This window comes from Dermacentor albipictus, chromosome 1 (assembly GCF_038994185.2).
Source record: "Dermacentor albipictus isolate Rhodes 1998 colony chromosome 1, USDA_Dalb.pri_finalv2, whole genome shotgun sequence".
NCBI classification, from domain to species: domain Eukaryota; kingdom Metazoa; phylum Arthropoda; class Arachnida; order Ixodida; family Ixodidae; genus Dermacentor; species Dermacentor albipictus.
Window position 1 is genome coordinate 33,294,428 of NC_091821.1, and position 20,279 is coordinate 33,314,706.

General features: G+C 43.7%; 1 protein-coding gene across 3 annotated transcripts in view; it reads left to right on the plus strand.

Moving 5' to 3' along the window:
* Window positions 1-20,279, plus strand: part of SLO2 (slowpoke 2) — a 514,913-nt gene that overhangs the window by 272,993 nt on the left and 221,641 nt on the right. For all 3 annotated transcript variants that reach the window (XM_070539983.1, XM_070539965.1, XM_070539974.1), the window contains exon 2: window positions 10,346-10,425. In XM_070539983.1, coding sequence (XP_070396084.1) covers window positions 10,346-10,425 — 80 coding nt within the window. The remainder of the gene's footprint in view (window positions 1-10,345; window positions 10,426-20,279) is intronic.

Genomic DNA, 20,279 nt, shown 5'->3' on the forward strand with positions numbered 1-20,279 from the left:
TGTCCATGTCTGCACGACTTACAACTTCTTTGCATTATGAATATCTTAACTAGCTCAGCTTTCTGTCGTTCTTAACAGAATTGGTTTCATGTTGGTGTGCCTGGTGAAATCACTGACGTATGTATTGAATGGTGTACTTAAATATCTGTGCTAATGCAAATAGTAAAGAAACTTATTAGCGAAATTTTGGTAATTAGTCAATTATGCATTTTAAATTTCAGAGAATAATCCAGCTCGTTGAGTAGATTTGCGCTATACGACACAGGTGATTTTAAAAGTCATATTCTAGGAAACCAACAAACACTGACACCGAGGACAACATAAAGGAAATCACTTGTGCCTAATAAATGAAATAAAGAAACGATAAATTAATGGAAATGAATGTGGATGAAACAACAGCTTGCCACATGTGGGGAACGATCCCACAACCTTCGCATTTCGCGTGCTGTGCTCTACCAATTGAGCTACCACGGCGCTGTTTCCCCGTCCACTTTCTTGGGTTCGCCAGCAGAAAGGATGTTCCACATCCGCCGCCAAGGTCTGTGGCGCTGGTATGCGAAGGTTGTGGGACCGTTCCCCACCTGTGGCAAGGTGTCTTTTCATCCACTTTCATTTCCATTAATTTATCGTTTCTTTATTTCATTTATTAAGCGCAAGTAATGTCCCCTATGTTGTCGTCGGTGTCGGTGTTTGTTGGTTGCTTATGATATATGACTAATAAAAAATCGGGCCCCTCGGCTAACCCCTTTCTTCAGGTGATGTTAAAAGTCTCATTGCCTTAAAATAATAGTGATATATATATATATATATATATATATATATATATATATATATATGTATATATATATATATATATATATATATATATATATATATATATATATATATATATATATATATATATATATATATATATATATATATATATATAAACGTCCAATAAAGGACCGACCCTAACAGCTACGTCACAAGTGGTGGATGTGCATCGGTGTGTGCTTCTTCCAATAGTGACTGCGGTAAAGTTACAAGGGAACAAGCACACAACGGGCCCAGACATGTTCCACGGAATGACAGATTCCTGAGTATATCTTTAAATTGTCGCCGACAACAAAGAGCCGAGAACTTGAGTCCATATTTTAGCATTCTTCCTTTTTCTCCTTTCTGAATAAATTCAATTGCACCTGAGCGTCTCTCAATTCAAGACCAGTTGGTTACGAGGCAGTCTCCCCTTTTGCAGGTTGATTGCGTCCGAATCATTTGCTACGCACAGGACTCCACGTTCGGTTTCCAATGTTTCTCAACCATCATGTAAAGTAACGCACTGAACACGACGCGCACGCGGTTAGAACAAGCATATAATAGCCAGCAGGCGGCGTTCACTGAAGCAGGCATTCGTCTCTTACGTCGCGTGCTATATACGTCGCATACTATGCGACTCATTATATATATAGCCCCAAGCAGCGGGTATCATTCTGTCTCTCCAAAAGTATGGCGTTACTGTCTATTTGGTATACTGTTTACCTTGTAGTAGTTCGGCGATTTGGTTATTGTTCATCTTTTTCTTTTTTTCCTCCATACCTCCACCCAACGCTCCCTCAGTGCAAACACGGGAACGAAAAATGCGCAAATAAAGCATGACATATACCACGGGAACTTCTGCAAGCAAACAAGACTCATCTTGCTATATACATGCTGTCGCCGCACAGCATGCAGTAATACGCAGCAAAGCGACAGTGGAACGTCGCAGAAAGATATTGCCGCTATATATATATATATACGGTAGAGCCTTCCTGCGCCGTAAGAAGGCGAATGACTGCGTTTGGAGAGACCCCGGTTGGTCTCGAGGAACGGCGTCCGGCTTGTCGTGTTTTCCGAGATGCACGGCCCTCACGGGACGTGCGACAAAAGCCCCGTGCGGCCGCAGAACGTCGCTCGAGCTAAGATTGGGGGCCCTATAGGAGAACTCACTTACCGAAGCAAATGAAAACAAAATAAAACAAAACAAAAACACAAATAAATAAAACAGACAACCAAAAAACCCTGTAAGGCCTAGCTGTCCAACGGGAAGGAGAACCCGAAACTTCTCTGGCCGGCATACGTGTCAGCAAAGAACCGGAATCAGGAAGAATGAGGCAAACCAATGGCCCTCTTTCCTTGCTTTGAAGTTCTGGAGGCTGCAAAGTATAGATTTAGAAAGGCGAGAGAGCAAGCAGGTTACTCGGAAAAAGACCAAAAGAGGGATGTGGACACGCCTTCATTGAAACTGGAGGCAAAAAAATCTCAGTGCCCTTCCACCCTCTGAAGAAGAATGACAAGCGAAGGTGTGTATGTGGGCCCCTTAATGGCGAACCGCACCTCCACCGCGCCTCGGCCCGGCATTGCACCATATTCGGGATCGGCCCGCGTATGGGGAGTGCTTAACGCCTGCTTCACCTCCGCCGCGGGTCGGCCCGGCATTGCACCATATTCGGGATCGGCTCGCGTATGGGGAGTGCTTAACGCCTGCTTCACCTCCGCCGCGGGTCGGCCCGGCATTGCACCATATTCGGGATCGCCCCAGGTAGGGGGAGTTTTTTTTTTTTTTCCTTACCCCCAACGACACTAAAATTTCCTTCGACGGTAGAAATAGCTTCACTGTAAAACAAACAAATCGTATTCAAACCGCAGTGAGCGTAAAAATGAAGGGTTGGTTATTTGGCTGGTTAGAGTGCGAGTACTTGGCGGAACAGGGTTGCATAAACTAATACACGTTGGCGGATACTTCGTTAAAATTCATGATATAGAGTGTGTAAGCGCGATTGAGCGAGGCGTCGTGCAATGGCAGAACTTGCACCTATGCGCCAACGAAGATCGGCAGTTGTTCGTCTGAAACCGAAAAAATAAGGTCGCTCATCCAGAATAGGAGCAACTTATAAAGTGACTATTGGTCATGTCTCTGTTTAAGAAAAGTTCAATGAATAAATGAACTTCTGCGTGTTATTGTGGGGTTGTGTGGGTGTCTCCCACTCAGCGCCAGAGCTGGAAGTAACAAAAAAAAATCCTGCTAAAGGCGCATTATAACGGATGATTCATGTTGGATTACACGCTGTCGCTTACCTATAATTATGTTTGTTTATGGTTGCACAACAGAAGTGGAAAGCACTTGGGTATTGTTGGCCTAATTATGACTCCAAGATGTTAAGTGCCCACTTTTTTTTGTTAGTGAATATCAGAACTGCGAAATGAAACTGTGTACTACTTGTTGCACAACAGATCCGTAGTTTTCTTTTTGTGTACTGCAGTGTTGACACTTTAATGCCTCCTTTTCATAAAATGAATATGAGCACTTTTCTCTTTCTAAGACAGAGAAGATTACGTTACACACAAGTGTTAAGATCGTGCTATCAATATAAAATAAGTTACACCCTTAAAGGTGAATAATGGTGTAAATGTGTCTATAACTCACGCCTTTATATCCTTATTTGGGTCTAGGGTGTGTGCTATAGGCACACCTACACCCTTATTCATATTTAGGGGTGTAAATTACTTTACAGTTAATCCGCCGCAGAAGTTCAGTGGCTACTGCGATGCACTGCTAAGTGTGGGTACCAGTCGATTTTGGCCGCAGCGTTGACATTTGAATGGGAGCCGACTGTAAGGAAGTCGGCGCATTTAAGTATAAACGCACATGAAAAACACCAGGTGGTAAAAATATTCAGCCTTCGACTACTGCCTCCCTCATTGGCCTTTTTTGCCACCCTGGTACATTATATCATGCCAATTGTATTACTATTACAAGGCTCCGTTTCAACAAAAAAATAGGACTTGCGTTTTCAGCAATGAAGACGCAAGAACGAAACGTGGCGCTTTAAAAACGTATCCCGTCAGTTTGCGAACACGTAAGCGCGTCTGTCAGGCCTAAACTAAGTATACCATTGCGTAGCATCTAATGTAGAGAATTACGTACGCTAAAGCCACGCATGACTTACAATTTCTGAAATGTGATGTGTCTTACGGGTTCCCCTTATAATTAACAATAGCCAGCAGGAAAGGAGAACATCGCTCGATATCTCCACTCAAGAACGCCGTGAAAGAAGCATACAACGCCCAAGCGGCGTTCTCGTGCGCGCATACGTAGATGCTGAAAGAGACAAAAATGAAAGTAGTTCTAGGCAGCCAGAGCGAAAGCTCGGGAGTGAAAGTCATTTTGATGGGGCACAGTGCCCACTGCTACGCCGCCTTTTACGAGGGCTTATACAGCACCGCTCCTCGCCCACGTTCGCGTTAAAAAACAAACGGGATTTACCGTCTGCCCGCGCGCTAAACCCGTCTGAAGATTAAGGTCCCGCAGGAATTGTCTCTTGCGCGGACAGAAATTAGGAAAGAACCACCTCTCGACCCAATTCGGGAGGAACAAGAAAACAAAGCTTCAGGCAAGGATAGAGGCACGACGGGAAACTTCAATCGAAGCACGGGAAAGGCTTTTGTTGGCAGCACGCAACGAACTGAGGCACATAAATAAACTGTGCCTTTGTTCTTCCTTTTCTTTTAGCTGTTTCATTCGCTATTCTTTTCTCTCTTCCCTATCCTTTCTCATTCTTCTTTCCCGCGATGGCTGCTACGCGTTGCCACTCTGATTAACGGCGATGGATTTCACTTCAGCTCGTATTGGTAGCGGCTCTCTTTCGACCGCCGCTACTTTCTTTATTATTATTATTATTATTATTATTATTATTATTATTATTATTATTATTATTATTATTATTATTATTATTATTATTTATTGCATCTATAGAGATAACAACAGTATTTTTTACACCAATACGTTCGTAGTGCACGGTTTAAAAACACCAGCGCCTGTTTTAGCCACTGCGGACTCCGCTTCCGTCACTGCATGGAGACAGTCTACGACGTCTTGCGGCGGCCATCAAATGATCGCGCAATATTTTCCAATAGATTGGTGTTACTGTCTCTTTTACACTACACTCTGATTCTAACTGGTCTCCTTGGTTCTCAGAACTGGAACAGGCCTATCTTTCCGAGAAATTGCGCAGACTGAAATTGTTGTGGTAATGCAATGGGAATAGAATTGTGTGAGTTACGTATTTCGCACCGCGGCAGCCTAAACAAATAATAAGATGAAACGTGGTGATACAATTAAAAAAGACATTTGATTGTGGCTTTGATCTGATTGACGGCCAACGACTTCGAAATATGATAGCACCGGCATTCACGCTAGCACTCAAATTTTATCATGCAGATTTCACCTACAAACACCAATTTAAAGGCTACAAGCCGGCCCACCAAGAGAAGGGAGAAATAGGAAAGAAGTGAGATTAGCTAGAAAAAGGTGCCCAATTGTTTACCTTGTAGTGAGGGAAAGGGTATGGTAGATGAAAAGAAAAACGAAGACGTAAAAAAAAGCAAGACAAATAGAAAGAAAGTGAGAAAGAAAGAAAGAAAGAACCACCTACACGCCATGAGACACCTTACAACGTTCAGTCTGTCACGCAGTAAAAACAGCTCATAAATGACAAGCATTAGGCCTCTAGCAAATCCTCACCGTCTGCTACTGTAACTGCCTGCAAGAAAAACAGCCGGGACGAGGATACACACACGAGCATGGCATTACGAACTGGCTGTGATTAGGAACTGACAGCACTGTGTGGTTGGCAACATCTTTTGCGGTGCACAGTTTAGCATTGCCCCTTTAGGAAGCGTGTCTACAACCTTTCGTTTGTCATTTTCTAATAGCACGCCATGGGACAAGCTCAAGAACTTGAGGAAAGTCAGAAAAATACTAAGTCGACCAGCATTAACTAAGAATAAAAGATCGCAGTTTTGGCACCATCGTACGGCTTCTCGTTGGGTGCTCTCGCTTTATAAAATAAGCATTATGACATTACAGACAAACAAACAGGCAACGAAGATAAGTATTGAGCCGCCGAAGAAAACACGCCTGCCTGTTTTCTGCAGTTCAGACTTGTTCTAGGCAGAACCATGCAAAGCACCTAGCCGCGCCCAACGCCAAGTTTGATAGCGGAGTGAGCCCCTTCACGAGAAGGCTAATCACCCGCCGCTCTGAAAGCTCCCGGTTTGTGTGTTCTTAGTCTCGGTTAGCTTTGTCCGTTTCGCAAAGCTATTTCTCTCTCTCTCTTTAAAAAAAAAGAGCAAAGCGAAGAAAACACAAAAACAAAAGACGCGCCCGAGTGGCTGCAGCTGTCTCACCCAGGTGCCGGACGTCCTCATGTTCCAGCAGGAATGCAAGCTTCCTACATTCACGCTACTTAATTAAACGACTCTCATACTCCCGCTGTTCGAGCAGCGGGAGTGTCAGGACGTTTAAATAAGTCACGTGAAGGATGCCACTGCGTACCGATTACACTTTATGCGACAGACGCCGCGAGGCAGCTTCGCCATCTGGCACTTGCATTCTAGTTAGCCGAGTGGCGTACTGTAGATGCATAAGGCACCCCAGAGTGCACGATCTCCTAACCCCTAACTAAACCTTTCGCTATTCCGACGCGAGGCACCTTTTCTGGGTTGGTTGTGGTTGGGAGTTGCCTTCACGAAAGTTTACATTCCGCACTAATTAGAATGGCTGACAATGCGGCCTGCGAGGTCTGTAACTGCGAAGAGGACATTGTGCCACGTCCTCGAATTGATTTACGAATACAGCCACTATATCCAATGAATTAGGATGACTGGACGCGCTCATCCATTGCCCGTATACATACGTTACTGGAACACAGCTGCCGCCGATCGTCGGCCCAGAAGGCGGTGGAGATACTTTTGTGGTTTCTGCGTGGCGCTGTCCGCCCCCGTTCACGCATATACCTCGTCCTTCCTTGCTCTCTTTTTATCAACTTTCTGTTCCCTCCTCCAGCGTATAGTGTAGCCAACCAGGCGCTTTTCAGTTTACCTTCCCTACCTTCTTTCTTTGCTGCAACATTCTTCTTCCAAAGTTGTGATGCGAAATACAAAGTCGTGACTTCTTTTAAGCGTCGCGAATCGATGACGTTGACTTGATGACGTCGTGCCTTTTACTATAAGTCTGCTTTGTGATGCTTTTACTGAGTTACTTTATTCAAGCAGTTCAAGTCGCAAAGCTCTTCTTACCCTGACGCCTTACTTCTAACGAATAAGAGATAAAAAGTGAGACGAAAGAATGTGGCGCGTGCTCAGCGTCTCTGCATAGAATTATACTTCGAAAAAGTCCTTAGCATCGTCAATCTTCTCTAGTACACTAGTGGCACAAGAAGAAAGTCATTATATAAAACATGACATGGAACTAGCGCAGTGTTAGGTAAAGGTGAACAGGTAGAGTCAGGGACGGGCCGTTCACTACTGAGAGCGAAAAAATTCGCGATCCTTCGCGGTACTTGTGCGACACCGAGAAACGCCTCAGGCGAGCACAGATAGTAGTTGCGATCACCTGTATCTGGCCAGCGAGTAGCGAAACATGCAGTCTGCTTTTTATAATGGGATAGCTGCTGAAGAAAGTCCCTTTAAATTTGTCTTTTTATTTTTCTTCCTTTCTTTTCCCGCAGTGACGGGCTTCTTACCCGCTTCTTCAGAAGTTGACGTTAAAATGTGAAATTAAATGATGGGGTGTTACGTGCCAGAACCACTTTCTGATTATGAGGCGTGCCATAGTGGGGGACTGCAATAATTTGGACCACCTGGGGTTCCTTAACGTGCACCTAAATCAAAGTACACGAATGTTTTCGCATTTGGCCTCCATCGAAATGCGGCCGCCGTGGCCGGGATTCGATCCCACGACAGAAGCTGACGTTAGCGCGCATGTATTTCATCCCCTCTGAATTAGGTGGCCCTTCCTAATGTGCCTTGGCACGGCTGCTTCTCAAAAAATGCGACCAGAATATATATATATATATATATATATATATATAAAAGCCGTTTCGCATTGCATGGGCCGATATTGATGTTTTCTCGCGCGATGTTTGCGCCTGTCGTTCGCATCCGCCCTGCTGCGCGAACACTCCCGATATTTCCGCCCTGCTAGATCATGCTGATGGTTTTCGAATGATTTCGCGCGAATTATTTCGGATGAGCCCAGTTTTACCACTTGCACTGACTAAACGCGAAACTCGTGCAAACATTTGTCTAGTTGCGAAGTTTGTTTCAAAAGGACGGTACGTTGGGCACGTTGGTGAACCATACTGAAAACTATTGACAGCGAGAAGCGACTCGAATGACACAGGGAGGACACTGGGCTTAATTTGCCCGCGTATCTGTTCTGTGTCATTCGTGTCGTTTCGCGCTGTCAGTAGTTTTGAGAAGTTTGTTTGCTTCTTTGTTTGTTTGTTTGTTTGTTTGTTTGTTTGTTTGTTTTCATCCTGTGCACAGTATTTGTAACGACGCTGGGCGATTATACTACGCTTCATTTTTCTAATGTCTCAATTCCATCATTTTGCTTTTCACCCCACAAGTTCCAAGGTACCATTTCTGATACACTGAATTTCATGTCCTGAAATTAAGTTTGTAAATAGGGTTAAGGTGACTCAGAAAGGCTGGCCAACGTTTCGATAGTCCTATCGAAACGTTGCCTAGCCTTTCTGAGGCACCTTATCCCTGTTTACAAACTTTATATCACAGTGTGCTATTCCATCTGTCAGCCCCTTTCTTGATTTTGGACTTCCATGATTTGATTTAAGCGCAGTAAACTTTATGCAAAGCCCGTGGTACCGTTCTTGGTACGCTGCAGGAAGTATTTAGTTCTGGGTAATTCAGCAAACCAATAATTACTTAATTATTTAATTACCGTAACCAATGTTTGATTTTCGTACAAATGTACTCTCTCCCTGACCAGAACTAAATGGGAACAAGTAATACTTTTGTTCGATGTGGAATGGTATTTGGATTTTTCTGGGGTTAAACAGAACATTTAATCCTTTATCGTCTAGGGCGCGCTGCAACTATGCGGGATTTGTGGGATTTCTGGGATTTGTGGGATTTGCTGGATAATCAAACAGTAGGCTTCAAGGAGCCCTTGATAAACATTGAAGGACCAATGGGCGAAAATGACGCGTCACGGCGTGCGTGCGAATACTTGAGCTGTTGTGTAAGTCTACATAATAGTTTGCTGTATGGCAGCCGGCATGGAACATGTACTCGACAGCTGGCAGCCTCAACGTTTTTCTTACTGAACCACGCATGAACCGGCAGCAGATGGCGCCGAAACCAAAATAAAAAGAGGAGAGCGTAGTGCTGGAATGACGTATAAAAATGGCAGCCATGACATGCCGCCATCCTCCGATTGCCGGCATTGCCTAGAAACACAGCCTTCGAGATTGCCTACATATCTTTCCAGCAGCAATAAGCTTTGTGTTTTCATAAACCGGCGTTCCTGAATTTTGTCAGTGTTGACGTGGTCCTCGGGACTCGGAAGTACTTAAGACAAAAATAGCCCAACTATAGCCATGTAGCCAGCCCAAAATTTTCGACGCCAACCCGCATAAAAAGTATCCCAATTTGGCTATTAATAGCCCAATCTGACAACCCTGGCATCGTGCTCGCGCTTCTCCGTAGGCGGGTGACAGCGCGCATGCGCAAGCAATTCTTGGGCCAGCGGTGAGGTGACGCGCTCGTTCAGGGCCAGGGGCAGCATAAGGGCGCATGAACGTAGCTTCGGAGCAACCTTAGGCTGAGGAAGCACCGAGGAAGCCTTCATGAAGGGCCCCTTAGTAAGGACGCTTTTAGAGTGACATATATATTTTTAAGGCGACCTCACAACAATGAAGGCTTCCTTACGGAGGTAAGGAGGATTTCATTGTTTGGGCCTAATACTTTCTCTACGGTTTTTTTGTGTGTGTGTGTGTGTGTGCCCTGCGACGAGGAGTAGATTACTCCACTAAAGGCACCTGCATATTTTTTAAAATTTACATCAGTAATACGCAAACATTAGGGTAATGGCGAAGTAACAAGTCTCAACCGTTTCCCAAGCAGGGAAAACTTCTGGCAATGTCTAAGATGTCCCTCATTGTAGAGTCTCCGTCACATCTGTCTATAGACACGCTTGAGTGGAACTTTGACGTAAGACAGGCGGGATTTGAAGAAATTTGCAAATTCAGAACTGCTTCTTGCTATGGCACGGTGCAATATCCGTGGACATGAGCATTGTCTCTGAAACCTAAGAGCTTCGCTCAATCGTCACCTGTGTTGCTCTGCGGCAAACCAGTCCAACACTTTTGACAGGCATTGATGTTGGCAACGCTTGCGCGCGTGTGCGTATGTGCTTTTGTATTTCCATTTATCTCGCAATTCAAATCGGAGCTGTTTATCCTACTTCCGCATAAAACTATGCACTAAGACGGAATCTTCATCTTTGTTTCTCCTTTCGCAGGGTTCGGGTAGAGTTCTATGTGAACGAGAACACGCTAAAGGAGCGGCTTCACCTCTACTTTATCAAGAACCAGCGATCCAGTAAGTGTCTTATTCTTTTAATTTCCTCGCGTACGATTTCATGCGCGCTCCTGCGAAGATGACAACTTGCACATTTCTTGGACTGCAATGCGCCTTGTTTCTATCTTTCGCTTACCCTGCTCGTCTTAGTTATGATACCCTTCTAAGGACAAAGAACGCTGCTGTAAACATTCGAGTGGACCTGTAATCAGTTTGGCCTGTGAATACGACAAAGTGGACATAGCGATGATAGTGCATCGATCATAGAGAAGGTAATGAACCACGTTCACTGCCAGTTGTGCAGACCAACCGTAACAAACGTCCGGAAAACTCCTATGACGCAGTACCTTTCTGTTAATTGCAACTTCACATAGTATAACGTATTGTCGTTTACGGAGTGCGCCAAAAAAAAAAGAAAGACGTAAGACGTCAGTGTAAACAAACCAGTATCTATTATAAAAATGGATGTACCGTTGTAAGGTGGTAGAGTACACTACCATGTTATTAACCCCTCGTATACACAACGTGTTACTACGTAAGGTATGCAGAACGGCCCGTGGTAAGCAGTGTTCAAAAGAACAAACGACAGGCGAACCAAATACTAGAAGCTCCTTCTAGTTATAGGTAAGGAAGTAAAAGCGGGTTTGTTTATTCACCTGGCGCGGTGGTTCAACGGCTATAGCGTTTTGCCGCTGAGCACGAGGTCGCGAGTTCTCAGCGACCTCGTGTAACGAAACAAATGTAACGTGTAAACAAATGTAACGAAACAAAACACCGGCAGCGCATGTCTTTTATGCTAAATCTTCTCAGGCTGAAATATTAAAAATCCGAAACAATACCAGAAACCTGAAAATAATGTTTTAGTTTTATTTGTTTGGCCCGTCTGTGTACAGCCTCCGGGATCAGCCTACATAAGCGACCGCGTTTCTACCAGGTCGTTCGTCTTCGTGCATTAGCGTTCCCCACCAGCGTCGCCCAGTAAGCATTGCGGTTACATAAGCTGCAGTTGCCGGGAAACGTGAGAAGCAGTCAGGGTTCTTTGGATGCTATCGCGTGCCACTTCAAAGGCGAAGCATAAGCGTCCTCCAAATTTTTATTCTTCTCTAAATTTCCGTCTCATGATTAGGGTCCCCTGTGAACAATTACCTGGATAAACGTACTCCTGTATAGACTCTAGAGGCTGACTGGTGATCGTGAATTCTTGTTCCCTTGCCAGGCTATTGACCATTATATTTTTCTTCTGCATATTAAACTTCAACACCACTCTTACACGTTCTCCGATATATATATATATATATATATATATATATATATATATATATATATATATATATATATATATATATATATATATATACGGTTCTATTGCTTTTCACGTGTTCGAAAAAAAGAAATTGCGCTCACCGCTCCACTGTCCTTGCTAAAATTTTGCAAATATATAGCATTTTTGGAGTCTACGTTGTAACATATAACGCTTCCCACAGTTAATTTCCAGATTTTTCTACAAAAACAGTGCACATTTCTCTTCGTTCATGGGGGATGTGAGCTGCTGCCACGGTGGCGCAAACATAAACTTGTGTCACCGCTTGCCGGCAGCCGCAGAAAGCATCCGGACAAACGGTGGCCGAAATGGTGGCCGCATGCTGCCTGCTCCTCTGGAACATGCGGCAGCGCTCCCTGAAACGCCCCTTCCTGCAGATGCCAGCAGGCAGCGACACAAGTTTTTCCTTGCGCCGTCGCGTCAGGAGCCCGCATCCCCATAAACGAAAGCAAATTTCCAGTTACTTTTTCTTAAAATCTTTTGATTATGCAACACCATTTGATAATGGCTGTGACTTCGAAGTCATATATCCACGTGGAATTAATTGTAGAGATGACACCAATTTTGAGATATTCGTTCCGAAGTGTGCGACGAAATCATTGCTGTTCCACTGACTTTCGAGCTTCAATGCTTAAAAGCGCGTTTTGACAAAAAATTAAGTGGTACAAGAGTCCATATTTCTGGTAACGTTGACTGTGCTTAGCTCTAAATTAGTTCCAAGTAGATGTGCCTTGTTAAATCCCTGGCTTCAATTCGTGCATTGTCATATGTGCGGTAACGTAACTAGATGGAAAAAATAGTTATGTTTTCTTAATTAGTCAGGTATGCCTATTAGTTTCCATTGTAAGTAATGTAAACCCCTCCGAGTATTCCAGGTCGAAGAGGTAGAAATGCCACAGGGCATATTTAAAAGGACTGTTAACGTTAAAATTACATATATATATATATATATATATATATATATATATATATATATATATATATTGTTACAAGCACGGGGAAAAGGGGTTTATTCAGGCGTGCGAGAGCAGGAACGGCAGGCTACGAACAACAGGAATGGCCGCTGCACAGTCTTCGTTCTCTTCCCCTCTCTTCTTGATCCCCGCGTCCCTTTGACGCGCTTGGACGTAACAATATATATATATATATATATATATATATATATATATATATATATATATATATATATATATATATATATATAATCACATCATGAGCTACCAAGGCCAAGATATGGTGAATTAATTATACTTACTAAATGAAGTAAAGAAATGATAAATTATGGAACCGAAAATGGATTAATGAACAACTGGCCGCAGGTAGGGAACGATCCCACGTCTTCGCATTACGTGTGCAATGCTCTTGCCAATTGAGCTTCCGCGGCACTGTTTTCACACCCACTATCTGGGGCATTTATGTTTTAGTACTAGAACTAAGCCTGGGAGTGCTAGCCAGCACCACCACTCACAAACCTTGGCGGCGGATGTGGAACATCCTTTCTTCCTTAGGCGTCACGAGTACGTGATCTTTTTGAGTGAAGGTAGTTGGTCAATAAACCCACACATGCTACTTGAAGGCATCGATGTTGCCGGACTCGAGACCCTCGTTATGTAGCGAACGAGAAGAAAGGGGGTTAACCGAGAGGCCCGATTTTTATTAATCGTATCATGAGAAACCAGCAGACAAGAAGGACAACACAGGGGAACTTACTTGTACTTACAAATTGAATTAAAGAAATGATAAATTAATGGCAGTGAAAGTGGGTGAAAAAAAACAAGAACTTGCCGCAGGTAGGGAACGATGCCACGACTTGGCACTACGGGTCTTTGCGGCTGAGAAAGCATTTTGTGATTCGGTTCCAATCCGTGAGCGTAGGTGTATCAGAAACCGTATAGAAGTTCGATATACCAAATCCAAAGCAGCCTTGCAAGTCATAAATTTTGAGAGGAACTACAGAAGCTGTGTCATATTGAATTTTCCATGTGCTCATGATTTGTGGTCGCATACCTTTCGTTTGCAGCTTCATTGAGAAAGTTTCGCACATGAAAAACACAGAAACCTCTTGCGCAGTGACTGCGCAGGCATTGTGTAATAGCTGAAGCGATGCAATGCCATGGTCTAGTGTTTTCGGCCAACACGTTCAGATGATGGTTGTTAGAACTAAGCAACTCATCGAAGACACCGTGCGCTTATATATGCCAAAATGTTGGACATGTTCGTGTACCCGCCTTTTATTTATTTATTTACGTATTCATTTATTTTTTAGTTATTATTATTATTGTTTGTTTGGTTGGTTGTTGCCCCGAGATGTTGGTGCTTAAAAAATAGCGCAAGGCAGCAACGAAGAGAATGGAAGCCACAAACGTGCACACCGAGTTAGATCAGAATAAAATCTAAGCACATAAAGTCATCTTACAATGAATAATTTACACCATAACCCTTTTTCGAGAATATTTACCACTTTAAAGGGAAACTAAAAAGGAAAAGGTTTTATTCTGTATCAGTAAATTGCTCTTACAGAATACCAAAAGCACCACTCTTACCGCCACAATTCACTAGGTAAGTCAGTAAAAACGAAACGCACAAAATACGGGTGGCGACGCTGCCTTGAAGTTCACGCACCAACTTACCGTGACGTCATGCATTTTGACGGCGTCTGCTAAGTCCTAGTTCATCCCGTAACGGCAAAGATCGACTGCATTGAGTTCTAAAGGAGCCAAAGACTGAATATGGCAAGTTGCGCGAACTTTTACTGAGCCAACGCGGCTCAACTAAAAATAAAGGTAGCGGTTTCGCCCGCAAGGGTAATTTGATATCGATTGCGATATCAAATTAGCAGACAGCCATACGAAGTATAGATAGTACTTTTATCGGCCGTATCAACTTGTAAACATGCTGTTGTTAACTAAATTAACAAGCATGGTGTTGGCGTGCACAGCAGATATGAACAGATCACACTCGGTGACCGCGGACACTCGCTCTCAAAACGCCGGCGTGAGGAAATGCGGCAGCAGCAGCGAGCGAAATGACCATCGTGCAGTTTATCGCTTCAACGCAAACTGAGCGCCGGGAACACACAATACCACCTAGATTAGCTAATCTAGGTGGTATCAGAACACACTTCACGCACAAAGCTGCGTGCCGCCAACGCACCTAGACTGCCCCTAACGCAGATCGCTCTCTACGTATGGCCGCACGACCGCACGCACCTGCCACATGCGCAGTTGAAGCCGGAGTAGAACGCCGCCCCCCTCCCTCCCCTCGGTGCTTCGCAACGTTGGGTGCCTCGCGCGCGACGGAAGACGGCGCGCTTCGTCCCTGCTTCGCTTCCTTTCACATGTGCGAGATTGAGCCGCGATTGTCGGCTCTCCTCGTACACTTTAACTGGCACAGACAGCGTAGGGCGCCTGGCGATGATGTTATCGCCCTTGGACTTTACACGAAACATCACGGCGACGGCGACGTCGCAAATGCGCCTGGAGTGTCCATATAATTGCTTTTGCAATAATACTTTGAAATCAGTGATGTCTCGTTGACGTACTGGCGTTGCGGTTACGGCGCGAAATTAAAAAAAAATGAAACTTTGAGCTTCATTTTCTCTTCTAATAATCGACCTATTATCGTGCATTTCACGGCAACAGAGTTTTCAAAGAACACTTCTTCAATAAAAATTGATTTATTAATTTCCTTTGGTGTCCATTCAAGGAGTGTCTAAAGGGCCATGCATTAACGCTCGAATTTTCCATACGCCTGTGGACGATGAGCCTTTTCCTAGGGAGCCTTCCACCCGCCGTGGTTGCTCAGTGGCTATGGTGTTAGGCTGCTGAGCACGAGGTCGCGGGATCGAAACCCGGCCACGGCGGCCGCATTTCGATGGGGGCGAGATGCGAAAACACCCGTGTACTTAGATTTAGGTGCACGTTAAAGAACCCCAGGTGGTCAAAATTTCCGGAGTCCCCCACTACGGCGTGCCTCATAATCAGAAAGTGGTTTTGGCACGTAAAACCCCATATATTATTATTATTATAGGGAGCCTTCCGTCTAATGCCATTAGACCCCTTACGACGTCTTTCAGAACCGTTTCAGAATCGCCTTTCGGAACCGTGTGGCCGCAAGTGCAATACGGACAATTAACAAAGCAAATATTGTACAAAGACGGTGAACCAAGCCTAAAGCGGCAAATTGAGGCTTCGTTCGTGCGTGCGTGCGTGCGTGTGTGTGTGTGTGTGTGTGTCTGTGTGTGTGTGTGTGTCTGTGTGTGTGTAACTTTGATTCCACCATGTCTATGCGCATTCCCGGCTTATTTCCTCCTGAATGTGTGGCTCAAATTGTGTTTCGATGTAGAAAGACCCGATGTTATGTTGTTTTAGTGATGCCTCAGAGCTGCAATGTGGTCATATATTATATTGCAATGAATATCTGCGACATTATTGAGAGTTACTTCATTGCATTTTACATTAAAAGCTGAATTATGTGGCCTTTTTTGTTTCATAGTATCAAGAAGCGATAATGCTGCTTGGGAATCGCAGACGATTACCATTTCACTCGCTTTCTATACATATTTTATTAATCGTTGCAGCGATAACGTGGGAAAAGTTCCGCTGTGGTGGACGATGTTGTGTGAGGCAGCTTTAAGTTTGTTTTCCATTCTGGGATGACATACGTAGAGCTACAATAATTAGTTTGTCACTAACCAACCATATATGGCTCAAAACTAATCCGGATATCGGAAATGCATTTGATACGCGTATAATAGCCGTTGTGAGGCTCCGAGCAATTTCATTTTCCATGAAACATACATACCTTGAACTGTGAATTGCAGGTGCGAGCGAATGCCTTACATACATGCAACCTACCCGTGGTAATGTCATTTGTGCAGAGTGGTGCTGAAAATGACCCGATGCTTTTATAACTGCCTTTGTGCACGCAGCACTATTATAATGTAGGAAAACATCAATACAATGAAACGTTTGTGCGCGGAAGACCGGTCGATGAAGCTGTGTGTCGTTTGCTTGATAACCGTCATCAGATACACAGGGTGTTTAATTTTATCGTTAACAGAACTTTTAATAATCACCTTTGACAATTCTCCTTCTTGAGCTAAATTATTTTGAGAGGCAGATATAAAAGGCATAATAATTTTGACTAATTAACACATTATTGCTAATTACATTTTACACTAATTACTTTACGTCCCATACTGCAATTTTCATATTGTAGCCGTTGACATTTAAAGTCATATCTACTTGGAACGAATTCTGAGAATGAAACCAGTTTCAAAATATGCGTTCAGGGTGTTTCCGAGAAAACGCATTGGATAAATGAAACTGTTCATTTTTACGACAAGTTTGACTGTGCTCATCTGAAAACTGGTGTTAGATTCAAACTGCGTTCCAAGAGGATGTGCCTTGTGAAATCACTGGCTTCAATTCGTGTGTTGCAACATATGTACTAAAATATTTAGTTGCAAAGTCAATTAGTAAAGTTTTCTTAATCAGTCATTTATGCTTATTGATTTGCAGTGCAATTAATGTATAGTTCTTCGCGTATTCTAGTTCAATTAATAGAGTTGCGATAAATGCCACTAGCAATCTATAAAAATTTTGCTAACGTTAAATAAAATACTCTGTATATCCGTCGTGAAATCTATTATATGGTCGAAAACTTGTATGTTTGTTTTAGTGCAGTATATAAGCTACTACCCCTGAAGGTATTATCGCATCGTCCTCAGTCTCCAGGCAAGGTAGGTACGAATCGTGGTGAAGTGAACGCTACGGGATCGTTGCTGTCCGCGCTGCTCATTTAACGGTGCAATAAGTTAACTCCATATCACATCCTTTTTAATTAAGTTTTCGAGAATTTATCGCTGAGCAGGGGCTAGCAATTTTTGTTGCTAATAATTTCAATTTCATTAAGCAAAACACAATCACTGAGGGCTGCATCAGCCGGAACTGTCTCGTTTCTGGCAGTTCTTAAAAACAAAAAAATGCTCAGGCAACGCCAGATGCTTGTATTCTATTTGCACTACGTCAACCTACATTGACAATATTTCTTTAGCTTTTACACGCTAAACAATAGCTCTGCAATCAGTGCCAGAGGTATTTCCGGCTAGAGAAGCAGCAGAAGCCCATTGTCGGATATGCCCACTTTCACTAAAAAACTGAAGGTTATGGCATTTTTCAGTTCACCTTTCTTCCCAGAGTGAACACAAGTGGGAAATTTTCAGCCGAAATATAAGGAAATATTGCAAAGAACGCCCCAGTTAAATATATTTCCAGTACAGGAACACTACTTTGATGTTTTTTCGCTTACTGTACAACGTCTACTCAAGGCAGCTGATTTCCATTCACATCGATTTTCGTAACACGCCACAGATATTTTCCTCTGTGGGACTGATATTCACTCCTCCGATAAATTAAGCCCATCTTCTGCGAATTTCGAATATAAGGAGGCAGGAGCGCACTTTTGGAAATTTCTTCTTCAGCCTTGCAACAGCTGGCGTTTGATGTTTGATGTGCCAATGATGCATGGTGCTTGCTCTCCCGTTTCTATATTGAAAAAAGAATGAATGAAAGAGGCTAAAGCCTACGCTCTATAGCGCAAAGCATCAGCCTTTCAGCTTTCGTTAGGAGTGGGATCTGACTAAAGCGTGAATATGACGCCCTCGCTGCCATTTACTTGGTCAATTTGGTTGAGCTAATGCCGCCGCATAAGGTAGTCTAGATTTTCAGGCTTGACAGCATCCATCCCCACCGTGATTAAACCTGGTGGCCACGTATTTCTCCGTGTAAACGATCCATTTTTGGAAAAGGACTCTTTTTTGTTTATATGAATGATTTCATCCCGGTTTTCTTACTAAAACCTTTTTGCGTCATTCGTTTACGCAGCGCACACCACCTTTCCATATTTAGCCTCGTACTTCGCATCATCTGCAGCATCCCTTCTTTATCGAGCTCTCGTGGTCCTGCTCTGAGTACATGATCTTGGTTATGATGAGTAATCGAAAGCCGGGGAAAAGAGATAATTAGGCGGCAGTGCAAGGCAGGAAACTATATACCATAGGATAATCGGCTAGGATGCCGTATTTGGTTTCCTGCTATATAGTGAGCGACATACAGAGGGCGGCGATAATGTGGATGAGGCAGTGGGTTATATAGTATATTATACGGAAGCACTGAGGTGATTGAAAATGTTTGTGTTCCTCCTCCCTCAAGAGCCTCAAATTAGCGGAACCTCGAGGCCGCAGGTTGCGCGCTGCGGCGACACTTCATCTAATTCGTTCGCTCGTCGTCTTCCCCGCTCCTTATTGTCATTAGCTAATGGCGAAACGCACTTTGCCGATAATACGCAGTAGTTGCACCTTTTCTCATTATTTACTGTATGCTAATCGTTTCCGTCTGAGACCTCCCATAGATGCAAAAAAAACTAAAAAGAAACGCAAATCGCACTGATAGTTTCTCTCTCCGATAATCTCCTTTCTTGAACGAGAAAATGAGATGGGCCACCATCGATATCAGGAGACGCTCTTGCGGTCAGGCAAGAAAATGTGTCTTGAGAGACTGTACAACGTTTCTTACTGTTTTTTTTTTCTTTATTGTTGCATTTTCTTGCGTACAGGTGCCAACTCCTCCGCATTTTCCTTGTTTACCTCGGGATTATAAGTTGGATGGTCATGTTCACGACCGGTTCCGTAAACGTTGGACTCCACGAAAAATTAAGGATTCAAAAACCACAACACCATTTTAGATGCTGTTAGTTACCCGTCTGAGATGTTAAAGTGCGCGTCATAATTAACGATCGCAGTAAAAATACTGCGAAGACGGCATATTTTAGGCTTCTTTTTTCGTCATGTGAAAAGAAGAAGAGCAATGTGCTGATGAGGAAGAGTTAAAAAAAATAACTTTCTTTCTTTTCGTCGTTTTTCTTCTTTCTCTCTTCCTCCCTTCATCGCAATTACCGTCGCACAAGCCAAATGTCTCAAATGTACCTCAAATGGCTCGTATGGCTCAAATGGCTCAGATGTAGTTGCAGGGAGTCAATGTATCCAACCTCTCCCCTTGATCCCCCCCAGTCAGGGATATCTCTGGGTGATTAAAGTAACATTTGAATGGCTAGTAAATTGACTTACTTAATTTGAATTCATCATCACCATCAGCCTATTTTACGTCCACTGCAGCACGAAGGCCTCTCCCTGCGATCTCCAATTACCCCTGTCCTGCGCCAACTGATTCCAACTAGGGCCCGCGAATTTCCTAATTTCATCGCCCCGCCTAGTCTTCTGCCGTCCTCGACTGCGCTTCCCTTCTCTTCGTACCCATTTTTTAACCCTGATGGTCCAACAGTTATCTAACCTGCGCAATACATGACCTGCCCAGCTCCATATTTTTTTTCTCCTAATGTCAATTAGAATATCGGCTATACCCGTTTGCTCTCTGATCCAAACCGCTCTCTTTCTGTCCCTTAACGTTGTGCCTAGCGTTCTTCGTTCCATCTCTCTTTGCACGGTCCTTAACTTGGTCTCAAGCTTCTTTGCCAATCTCCATGTCTCTGCCCA